The 12,282-nt window shown below is 43.2% G+C and overlaps 1 protein-coding gene across 2 annotated transcripts in view; it reads left to right on the top strand.

Annotated features, from left to right (window-relative positions):
• Nucleotides 1–11,881, top strand: part of ADGRL1 (adhesion G protein-coupled receptor L1) — a 181,045-nt gene extending 169,164 nt beyond the window's left edge. For both annotated transcript variants that reach the window (XM_070739581.1, XM_070739582.1), the window contains exons 18-22: nt 2,341–2,509; nt 4,368–4,496; nt 4,673–4,769; nt 5,745–5,873; nt 8,282–11,881. In XM_070739581.1, the coding sequence (XP_070595682.1) occupies nt 2,341–2,509; nt 4,368–4,496; nt 4,673–4,769; nt 5,745–5,873; nt 8,282–9,060 (1,303 nt within the window). In that variant the 3' untranslated portion in view covers nt 9,061–11,881. The remainder of the gene's footprint in view (nt 1–2,340; nt 2,510–4,367; nt 4,497–4,672; nt 4,770–5,744; nt 5,874–8,281) is intronic.
• Nucleotides 11,882–12,282: the final 401 nt, after the last annotated feature.

Here is a 12,282-nt window from a genome sequence, read left to right on the forward strand (position 1 = left end):
CTTCCCAGCAGCCTCCGGAACGCCGAACCCAGAAGTTCGGGTTTGGCGTTCGCAAGACGAAAAAAGTTCGTAAGAAGAGGCAATTTTTTTCTGAACTCCGGGTTCGTATCTTGAGTTGTTCGTAAGACGAGGGGTTCGTATTTTGAGGTACCACTGTATATTCTATCTTTCATATGTCATACAACTGGGGGAGCACTTTTGTTGTGCTTTTAAAAAGATTCTAAGAGTAAGTTCATAACAGGTGACAAAGGGATAGACCTTCTGTTGCAAGGCTTCTCCCCCCCCCTCCCTGCCCCCACTATGGGGCAATATTCTGGTCCTGTTATCAGCATCACTATACAAAGAAAAGAGTAAAAAAATGATTTGGACATCCTTTGCTGCAAAACACAAACATGGGAAACAAACCTTTCAGGGGAAATAATTAGGAATACAACTGTATAGTTCTATGCATCAGAGATATTTTAGTCAAGAAATCCTTTTTGGAAAGAATGCACTCAAAAGTCCAGATATAAATAAAAACTTACTGGGAATGGGAAGAATAAGGGAAAACAGCAATCGTATGATAAATAAAAATGAGATCACACTCTTTCTTTCTTTCTTTCTTTCTTTCTTTCTTTCTTTCTTTCTTTCTTTCTTTCTTTCTTTCTTTCTTTGTAGGCTACATGGATAGTTCCGTATAGAGTGGATGCTATATGATGGGAAATATTCAAATTCCTATCCTTGTTAAAAAAACAAACCTTGACTGAGAACAAACTATTATGGAATCTGAGAGCAGGAAAAGCCATTGTTTTAATGAAATTTGAATGTTCTTTAATCTAAAGAAAGTATCTTCCATTACTGAGTGTCTGGAACTTTCTTCTTACTAATTCCAATAGTATCAGTTCCGGTAGAATGAAGTTTAAGAAAGAGCTTAAATGTACAAATGTGTACTCAGAAACAAAGCTGAATATCTAATTATCCAGACTTCCTGGTGTGAGGCCAAACTTACAAAGCAATAGGCTGGGGCATAATTGTATTACAGAAAATGGGTGTCTGTTAAACTGGGAATACTTTTGATATTTTAAAACACCAGGAGATTAAAATAAATATCGCTATGTGTGAGAGAGAGGAGAAAAAAAGGTGACTACCAAACTAAATTTAGGGAACTGTGAATGGGGAGTGTGATATAATATTCCCCTCCCGCCATTTCATTTGTAATACATGAATAAAACCAGAGGGTAATAGCAGAGGACAGAAGTCAAAGAAGCAGCTTTTATAGTCATCAGCATGATTGGATAAGGATGAGTAAGAAAACAGAGCCTACTAAGCAGTTTCTTGACTAGTAACATCTGACACACACAACCTCAATCAGAGAACTGGAAGAGATTTTTTTTATTATTTTCTCATCTCATATCTTCTCACCCAGTTCTTTCTGGTTCACCCTCTGGCATCGGCAAACATCACAGAGGAAGCCTTCCCTTCATTATATATACAGAAAAACAAGTCCCAATGTTCAGTCACACATACTTTCTCTTTCCTCACTCCTAAGCTTACCCTTGGGAGAAAACCTATGAAAAACAGCTAATAAATTCTTCCTTAGAGAGCAAGGAAGAAGACAGTCCTTCCAGGATTGTTAAAGCTTGGGAATGTGAATTGGCCCCGGAGAAGTAGTAATGTGTTCCTGCAATTTTTACCTTACCTTGGATTTTATAATCACGGTCTCGGGCTGTTGTTCAAGATATAAGTCATTTAAATCTCACTTAAGGTCCTTTCGGTTCTTCTCCTTGTGGCTTGTTGTGTAAATGAGCATTTTGGTGTACTTTTTGTCATAAAATGTGAAGCACAAGCACATTCTGGTCTATTTAGTCAGTAGCTCCATCTCATCAAGCATTGAGTCCTTCCCTTAAAAACCCCATTCACCTTCTCAGGGCACATTGCCCTGTGTACAGTTGAAGAACCTGAAGGTAGGAGGAAGATGTGAGTAGTGAAGCCCCAATGTTATCAAGGCTCATATTTTTTAAAAAAATAATATATTTATTTTATCAACAAAAGCAAAATACAAAACACACACGCATACACATCCAGCATTAACAACAGCAAAAAAACCAACAAAAGATTAATGTACAAAAAAGAAAAGGAAAAAAAATCCAAGTATCAAATAAATTTAACATCAAACTTATAGAATCCAGCCTGCCCAGATCTGGAGGTGAGGAAGATGAATTCTCCTCCCCTTTACATAATGGGTCTACAAATAATTATCAGCTTTCCCTTCCCTATTTATTTAATATTAAATAAGCAGATATTCCAGATGAGGGGTATCCTCAATGCCCACCTTGAATTTACTAGTCTCTCTTTCTACAGGTCCTGGGCACTTGGAGCCATTACTCTACTTTTTCTCCTGGGCCTCACCTGGGCCTTCGGCCTGCTCTTTATCAACAAGGAGTCTATTGTCATGGCCTATCTCTTCACTACCTTCAATGCTTTCCAGGGCATGTTCTTCTTTGTTTTTCATTGTGCACTGCAGAAAAAGGTGGGTAGTTCTTGAAGAACATGACACAAGTTAGAATGGGAGGTTAAAGAAAACCCAGTGGAGCTGATGCTGCATTGACTGTAGGATAATTTGAATCTGCAATGACTAGTTTTGAATTGAACTGTCTGATAAAATAATTTTATTCAATCATAGACAACAGGGATGGGTTCTACTTACCTTCCTTATCGGTTCGCATCGGATCGGGAGTGTGCGTTTTGTGCATTATGTCACTCAAACAACCCTCTATACATGCTCAGAAACCTCTGCACATGTGCAGAGGATTCTTTGCCTACTTTCAAGGAGCGGCAGCCGGAGAATCAGTTCAGGAGTGTGGCCAGCCAACCAGCCATCGGTTCAGCAAGCAGGGGCAAATTTCTACCACCGGTATGGGCATAAACTAGGAGCAATCCACCACTGGTAGACAACCTATGACAATTGGTTCATCGTTTCAGAGATATTTCCTTACCAGAGCCCTCAATGTCTTTAACAATGGAAGAGCTTCTAACATAGTTCCCTCTAAGCTGAGCAGGTGAGCAATCGCTCACTTAAAAATCATCATCAACTCAGAGTTTTCCAAACCTGCCCAGAAGCCGAGAGGGAAATTTTATTATTATTTCTGTGTTGCCCAGTCCCGAAGGGACTGCCGCTCAGACACTATACTTTTCCGCCCACCCCAAAAAAAATTTAGAGAGAACTCTGGCTTCTAATGTACTTGAACAATTTTTTCAAAGTCAGAAACATACATGTCTTGAAAGTAGCCCATGTTGAAGTGAATAGCACATTCAAACATTAGACGTTGATCGCAGAAAATGTTTTATAACATTTTTTATTATGTCATAAAATGCTTTATAAAATTTGTGGAATTCCAGTTCCACAGTAGTCATGTTTCCTGGGTTTTGGGGTGCATTCTCTTAAGTTAGTCCATTTGAGGTACCCTGGTTGAAAATGTTTTGCATAATTAAGAGTTACAAACACAAGAGTTTTACTATAATGTAGATACTAGTCTTAATAACTAGCTGATTAAGACATTTGATTGGCACTTTTGTATATGAATACAAATTGTGGTTTTAAACCTGGATGAATTAAATCGTGTACAACTCATCATGATTTGTGAGAAAAAAACCTATTTGACTTTTTCAGAGGGTGTTTGTTACCTGTTGTGGGTGGTGTTTTTTTAATGACTACTCTTTATTTTAAAAAGTATCCCCGACAATTTGAGACAGCTTTTTAGTTTATACACTTTTCCTTATTTAAGCAATTAAGTCAATGTTGCATCTCTAGTTTTGCATGATGGCAAAGATTGTTTCTGAAAAGCTAAGAATAGTCACTAAAACAACAGAACGGCATGAAGAGTCCTGGTGTTACTGGGAATTATTTTGATCCATACCAGTCAAAGGATATTGTGTAAGTATTCTGCCTTTCGCTTGTTAATGCTTGTACGTATGTGGCAAGTTATTTAAAAAAAAGGTCAAAAGCAGCAGCAAAGGAAGTTCCAGGTTCCCAGTTGGACCCCTCTTAAGGCATAACACAATGAATGACTTGCCTGAAAGCCGGGTGGAACAATACATTTTCTCATAGAAACATAGAAACATAGAAGACTGACAGCAGAAAAAGATCTCATGGTCCATCTAGTCTGCCCTTATACTATTTCCTGTATTTTATCTTACAATGGATATATGTTTATCCCAGGCATGTTTAAATTCAGTTACTGTGGATTTACCAACCACGTCTGCTGGAAGTTTGTTCCAAGGATCTACTACTCTTTCAGTGAAATAATATTTTCTCACATTGCTTTTGATCTTTCCCCCAACTAACTCTCCTCTTCCTTTTCCCCCCTTGTTCCCCTGTTTTGCATTAGGTGCACCGGGAGTTCAGCAAATGCCTGCGACATGCATCCTGTTGCCTCCGGAGCCAACCAGGCGCCACACTAGGCTCCCTCAAGACCTCAGCTATCCGCAGCAACAACCGTTACTACTCTGGAACACAGGTAAAGTCTGCCAGGAATTAGCGCAAATCAGTCATTGAGCAGGCGGTTGAGTTAAATCCAGAGGATTTAACCAAACTGAAGGTTTTTTTGAGAAGACCAGGGTATGAATGTAAGACGAATGTGGAAAACAGACAGGTAAAAGTGCGGTTAAATCCAGAACGGGGCTGTCTTTTCAGAGCCGAATCCGGAGAATGTGGAATGATACTGTGAGGAAACAGACTGAGTCCAGTTTCATGGCAGGTGATCTCAACAGCACTCCGACACTTAACCGAGGTGAGTGCTCCATCATTTCCAATGCACCTGTCCTAAATCAGAATGAGAATCTGCACCCGTCCAAGTGAAAAGGGAAATTGATAATGTTGAGTAAGAAGATCTCCTGCCCTAAGCGGGCAGTTTAACTCCTAACCTAATACTCTGTGTCAATTTCTTCTTAAGTAGTTTTCTCTTTCTTAGCCCTTTCCGGGTGTCTTCACGAGAGAATGATAGAGCTCCAGTCTAGCTTACATTGCAGTGTTCATTTCTTCAAAGACCTTGTTTATGTTCTACAACTCTTTGCCACCCACCATGAACTTTTTCTCGTCCAGATACGGACCTTTGTATCCTGCAGAATCCTAACACTTTTTTTTTAGAATAGAATAGAATTCTTTATTGGCCAAGTGTGATTGAACACACAAGGAATGTGTCTTTGGTGCTTGTCAGTGTACATAAAAGAAAAAGATACATTTGTCAAGAATCAGGAGGCACAACACTTAATGATTGTCATAGGGGTCAAATAAGCAATGAGGAAACAATCAATACTAATGAAAATCTTAAGAATACAAGCGACAGGTTACAGTCATAAATGGGAGGAAATGGGTGATAGGAACGATGAAAAAACTAGTATTAATAGTAGTGCAGACTTAGTAAATAGTTTGACAGTGTTCAGGGAATTATTTGTTTAGCAGAGTGATGGCGTTTGGAGGGAAAACTGTTCTTGTGTCTAAGTTGTCTTGGTGTGCAGTGCTGTGTAGCGACGTTTTGAAGGTAGGAATTGAAACAGTTTGTGTCCAGGATGCTAGGGGTCAGTAAATATTTTCCTCGCCCTCTTTTTGACTCGTGCAGTATCCAGGTCCTCAATGGAAGGCAGGTTGGCAGCAATTGTTTTTTCTGCAGTTCTGATTCTCCTCTGAAGTCTGTGTCGGTCTTGTTGGGTTGCAGAACTGAACCAAACAAACCAGACAAACACGTGTGCATACACTCTCTTTGCAGGGACAATGGGGAACCACTTGTTGACCAACCCCGTGCTGCAGACACGGGGCGGGAGCAGTCCCTACAACACACTCATTGCTGAGTCTGTGGGCTTCAACCCTGCCTCACCCCCTGTCTTCAACTCTCCAGGTAAGATGGCCACCCTCTTGAAGGAGAACCCTTCTTCTTCATTTCTGAGTTTGTGGTTGGGGAAAAGGTCCTGCCCCCGTGCACCTAGTAAATAGAAGGGGCGTTAGGCAAAGCTGGACTACAGGACATGCATTGTACACACTGTGGGAGAGCAACCCTTTCAGCTCTTTAGAGGTTGGATTTGAGACTTTTATCCATGCAAACCACTTGCACTTCCTCCAAACTCTGACCGGTGGGATATGATATGAAGATTAGGGATCATATCTAATATTCGACAAAAGGCTGTGGCCACCTGGGTAACTCCCTTCTCTTTTCTTTTCTTTTCTCCTTTTTCTCTCCTAATCGATGCTGCCTCCAGGGAGCTTCCGAGAGTCCAGTACGTCCCTCCTTTCCAGTTCCATTTCGCAGTAATGTTTCCTTCATTGCTAGTTTGACTGGCAGGCTGGGGTGGGTGCGCAACAGGCATGGGCAAGCGTGTGCCATTCTATCTGTTGGCTGCAGGGAGTGCTGGCTCTGGGAGGGACTCTTCGGGCTTTACTTTCCCATGTCTTTTATCTGTGGGGGGAGGCCACACGGTTTTTGCAGTACCAGCTGTGGGCACCAGGTGGAGCCGGTAGCACCCTCAGAGCTCCAAAACACCCAACCTAGCCACTCTCCCAGTCCTGCTGGGTTAAAGCAGTGGGCCCAGCGATCTGGCTGGGGAGCCCTCCCTAAAGTATCTCCTTCATTGCTGGAAGATAGTTGACTCTGTTGCCTTTCAGCATCTTTCTTCTGCGGGCAAAGAGGTGGCATCCATACTGCATAATGCATGTGGCTGTGCTTGGCTAAATTAGGCATTTCCCATATGGCTGCTTTCTTCTGCATCACCCTATAAGTTATGCGCAATTACACTTTTTCTACACGCGGACACACTTAGACGCCTAAAAAACCCATTTGACACATGTAAGTGGGCATTGCTCACAGATGCAGCTGTTCTAACACAAGCATTTTTAAATCCCATATATTGAATCATGAGAGATTTGCACACAGTCAAAATTTGCACACAACCAAAAGAGAAGTGAATTGCAGATGCTGATTGAATAAAAAAGAAAATCGAAATTACCCAACTTCTATTTAGAAACACATCTTCTTAAGGACCACGGCCCTGTACGTTTGGTCTTTATTTTGGAATGCTGGGGTCTAATTATAATTTTCACAAGTGACTCTGTGCTTGTTTACAAATCTTGGGAAACAGGGAGGCTGAGACAAGGGAGAAAGTTAAGATGCTATTTCGTACATGCAGCCATTATTTTGAACACTTCAGGAAATACTTGAGCCTTGCTTATTTAGGGAGTGACTCCTTTACTTACCTTAACAATTGTCTTTACCTATCTTAACAATTTAATGTTTTCTCAAAAGCGTAGGGATTACCCCACATTGGGAATAGTACGACATGTTTTTTTCCCTCCAGTGGTGCAGTTATATAATTTGATTGTCTAGATTTGGGGGTTTTCTGAGAATATTTCATTAGATGAATACATCTAAATGTGGTTAACCAACCCTGTTTCTTTTGTGGAGCTGGTGTCTGTTGTATTTGTGCCTGGAAGCCCTGCTCTGAAGGCTCTTCAGCCAAGAGCAAACCAGTAAAAACCAATTTGGCATTCCCCGTATGGCTGTTTTCTTTTCCATCACCTTCTTCTGTTTAACAGGTGTGGGCTTGGTTAAGAAGGTTCCTTGTCTCTTCCACAAGATGGTAGAAATAGTTAGAGCAGTGGTTCCCAACCTTTTTTTGGCCATGCCCCACCCACACATCTCTAAAATCCTGATGCCCCACGCCCATGACATATAATTCTTACTATTCAAAAAGTGAACTCTACACCTGCAGAGGAAGCCTAAAAGGCCAATAACTTGTTTTAAACAAGGCTCCAATTGCTCCCATTAAAAATCAACCCCCCCCCCCCCCCGTGGGGCGTAGGCCCCATGTTGGGAACCCCTGAGTTAGAGCATCTTGTTGAAACAAAAAGGACCCTCTGAAATAAGCCTCCTAAAATGCGCTGACCACTTCAATTCAGCATAAATTGTCTTGCTAGCAGCAGTTTTAGATTCACTTCTCTTGGACCTTTTGTAGAGGTGGAGCCCATCTGATGCCACCTTCTTTCTCTGAATACAAGCCAGTTATCTTGGGACTCATTCCATATGATTCCCATCCGGGGCAATTCTCCTTTGTCCCGGCACAAACATATCCCTAGCGCTCGTGTTGCCTGAACATGCATAAGTTCACGCTGCTCAGCTGTCTTTCATGCGTTTCCGGTGAACCGCTTGCCTTTTAATGTACATCCTGGAGTTATTATTGTTTCCCCAAGAAGGTGCGCAGGGCCTCCCTACCTACCTTCTGCCACTAACGCCCCTATCTGTCCTGCCCCTTACAGAGCACCCCCTGAACAACAGCCGAGACGCTTGTGGCATGGACACCCTCCCGCTCAATGGCAACTTCAATAACAGCTACTCCCTCCGCAGTGGTGACTTCTCCGCCGAGGGTACCAAGATGGCTGATTGTCGACGAAACCTGAGTGACGCTGCGGCCTTTGAAAAAATGATCATCTCTGAGCTGGTGCATAACAACTTGAGGGGAGGAGGCAGTGTTTCAGTCAAGGGAGGCGGGGGCTCCACTGAGACCTCCATCCCCCCTGGGCCTCCTCCCCCTCCCAATGTAGTAGCAGGGGGAGGGGGAACTAACAATGAGGATGACGCCATTGTGCCTGATGCCCCTTCCTTGACACATGAGGAGAACATGGAAATTGAACTTATGTATAAGGCCTTAGAGGAGCCACTCTTGCTTCAGAGGGCACAGTCCATCCTCTACCAGAGCGACCTGGAGGAGTCAGAAAGCTGCACAGCTGACCTGACAGAGGGGGGTGACGGCCAAGCTCCTTCACCCAACAGGGACTCATTATACACCAGTATGACCAATCTGAGGGACTCCCCGTATCCGGACAGCAGCCCTGAGGCAGTTGGGGAAGTGCTTCCTCATGCCCAAGCCATCAATGAGATCTACTATACCAACCGGCCAGCCTTGGTGCCGCGCAACCAGCTCCAGGCCTACTACCAAGTCCGGAGACCCAGCAATGATGGGTATTTGGTCCCAGCAACCTTAGAGAACCCTGCAGTGGAGGGAGATGGCCAAATGCAGCTGGTGACCAGCCTTTGAGGGGCTGAAAAGGGACTTAAGGGACCATACCTCCTAACCCCAACATGGCATCCTTGCTGTGACCTGAACATTTTCATTTTTTGCTGGAGAAATGGTGGGGAAGAAAAGAATGGAGCAGGCTGGGGGATGAGTGGAAGAGAGAAGGTGGAAGGAAGAGTGGAGGCAGAGGTCTTCTCCAAAGGGATGGGTAGCCATTTTATCCAGCTATCTTTCCATCCACTTAGTTTCCCAGACAGAAAGTGAGGCATTGGCGATTAGAAGATCTCAGTTCCTTTTCCAGGCAAATGCAATGCAGGAAAGAGAGCAGTATCTAGGCAAGAAGATCAGACTTATGACAATACCTCCTAGAAAATGGAGGAGGAACCATAGATTGAGAAAGCTTGAAAGTCAAACATTAATTTGTATTGCTTCAATAATCAAAGCCATGAGGGTGCCATGTGCAGAGAATGGGGCACATGGAGAAATACCCTGCACCCACTCTCCCCCCCTCCCTCCCCCCTGACTTCATTGGCTTGTTTTCAACAACCGGAAAACACGAATAAAAAGGCATACGGCCTTCTTAGGGTTTAGATGCAGCCAATGGCCACCACCCTCTCCCATGTCATAGGAAAAGGTACGCATTGGGCGGGGAGGAAGGAAGGAGTGGTTCAGTTGATGCTAAGACCACAGCTAGCCTTCCAGTATTTATAGGAAAGTCCACAGGTTATCAGTGGGATTTCTATCGGCTCTGAGTGACAAGACTGCAGAGAAAAAAATAGATCTTCCTTTTTTTTCCCCTCTGTCTTTTTAAAGCTACATAGATATATTTAAGCTGCAGCATTGCTTCTGGGGGAAGGAGGAAGAAATAGCACTAAACCGGCTTATTTTCATTTTTTCCTTTACTTTTTGTTGCCACATTCAATGGTCATCCCCCCTTTTAATTTCTTTTCTGTGGCCACCAAGCTTGAAATCATGTGAAATGCAGATCAGGAGGGATGGGATTAAGCTGGGTCAATCCCTCCCCCAATCTGCTGTGTTCCTTCTCCAACATTTAGTAGTGATGCAAGAAGAATGATCTTCCTTCTGTTCCATTCCTGCCTGTGAAGATGCAAAAGCAAAAATCAGGAGCACTTGCAATGCACCCACGGCTGCCATCTGAACATATTTGGGACCACGCGGGGAGAATGAGGAGTGTTGAACTCTCCCCCCCCCCAAAAAAAAAAAACAAAACAAAACTGGATGGATTGTGTCTTTCAAACAAATGAGAAAAGCAAAACAAAAACACTAACCCAGACTGCACTTTTTCCCCAAAGGAAGAAATAGCAAATCTCCCTCTTCAAGCACAACTCCGACTTTTCTCAGCGGCTCTTGTCCCAGGAGAGGTAGAGGAGGAACCGGTCTCACCTAGAGGCACCATATCTCTGGCGGGCGGTGGGCAGGGTGAACGGGGTCTAAGGGAAGGGGGAAGGGATATCAGTTGAAATGCTGTAAATAGGAGATCCTCAAAACAACAACCAAGAATCGATTTACTCACTTGAAAAAGGAAGACTACAAACCAAGGAACTTTTCTGTCTGGGTTTGAAATATATCTATATCTATATCCGAATATATATAGATATATAGCACTCCGCTCTGCTCTGGCCCCGTGTGTATATGGAGAAAGAAAATCCCTGCTTTGATGAAGACAATGGGGGTGCGGATCCCACCAAGAGCAGATTTTTACAATCAAGGGGGGGGAAAAAACATTTTGGCACAATTTTTATGTAATATATAACATATACTGCGTCATTTCTGTGACCTTGAAGCATTTTCCCTTTCCTTCCAGATGAGGTACTTTTTTCATACATCCTGATGAAGTTGGTTATTTTCTCATTAACTGACACTTTGCAACTGTGGTGGGGTGGGGTGGGAAAATCAAAGTTTTTATCGCAAGACCCAAAGATGCTGTAGTTCTGCAATGCTGTAAGGGCCAGGAAAATCCTTTGCGTTTAGAAATTTTAGTAGCAGGAGATGAGCAGAAGAGTGTTTCATTTCCCTATTTTTTTTTTTAAATAAGCCACATTGTACGTATTTGTTTGAAACACCCAGGCTAGCGTTTGCCAGGTGACAGTCTATCAAAAAAAAGGGGGAAGTGATGGGTAGTTTCTCTGGCCAGAGCCTCAAAGCATTCAGCATTTTGGTTTCATTTTGTTTGGCTTTGGATTCCCCCGAGCGCTGGTAGATCAGTGATGGTTCAAAGCAAAGAATAGAGAATCAGCTATTTTTGAGCAGGCTTTCTCTCTCGGCATCAGAGCGAGAGGAGGATGAACCATCTTGTCCCTCTGTCTCTTACCTCACTGCCAATGCCAACAATGAACCCCAGTAAATTACTAGTAGGATCTGTAGATTGGATTTCACCAGGAGGCAAATCTAATCTGGATGCATTTGCATTTACAGTTCTTCAGTTTCCCCCCGGAGTGTAGGTTGACTAGATATTTCTAGCGAACACTGGGAAACTCCCAAACTCTCCTTGGATAATTTTTTGGGTGGGGGTGGGGGGAGAGAAACCACACTACGTGTCTTTTTTCCACCAGTAACCCAAATACTGTGGAAGGTTATCTGCCAGCAGCAAACAAAACACGAAGGTGATCTGCATTCCCTAGCTTTACATCTAAGATAAATGGATAGTTCTCTGGAGTGCCGAGCTTGAGCTGGCGTCTTTTCAGATCAAGAGGAATTATGCATAGTAGAGCCAGGTGGAATATTCCGCATAAAACCTTTTTTCCCTCTGTCGCTCCAGCTCGCAGTAATAGCCGCACTCCTGTATGAAATTGGCACTTATTAAAAGTGTTCAGGCATCGTCTGCTTTACCTCCAGATCATGAGTTCTTCACAGGGCACGAGGGAATGGGTGGATGGCAGGGCATTTTTGTGCTATTGTATTTACTCATTGGCATGGCGGTGCGAGTAATGGAGAGGACTGGCTAGGGGTTTCTAACAAACCCTTCAGAGTCCAAACTCCTCCTGCCACAGTTTTGGTTTTTGCCTCCAAATGTGATTAAGTGAAAATAAGGTCCCACTTTCATTTCCCCGTTCCATCCACAACCTGATCAGTCCCCTTCCAATACCAAATGGCCTTATTCACCCTACATCCCTTTGCTGCGTTGATCCAAGGAAGGCTCTGGGTTCAGGAACCTCCTTGGCTTTTATACCAAGAGGTACCTCCGTGCGGAAACCTCCTCGCATTAAAAAGCAAAATGAAAAC

Source organism: Erythrolamprus reginae, chromosome 2 (assembly GCF_031021105.1).
Source record: "Erythrolamprus reginae isolate rEryReg1 chromosome 2, rEryReg1.hap1, whole genome shotgun sequence".
In the NCBI taxonomy this organism is placed as follows: Eukaryota; Metazoa; Chordata; class Lepidosauria; order Squamata; family Dipsadidae; genus Erythrolamprus; species Erythrolamprus reginae.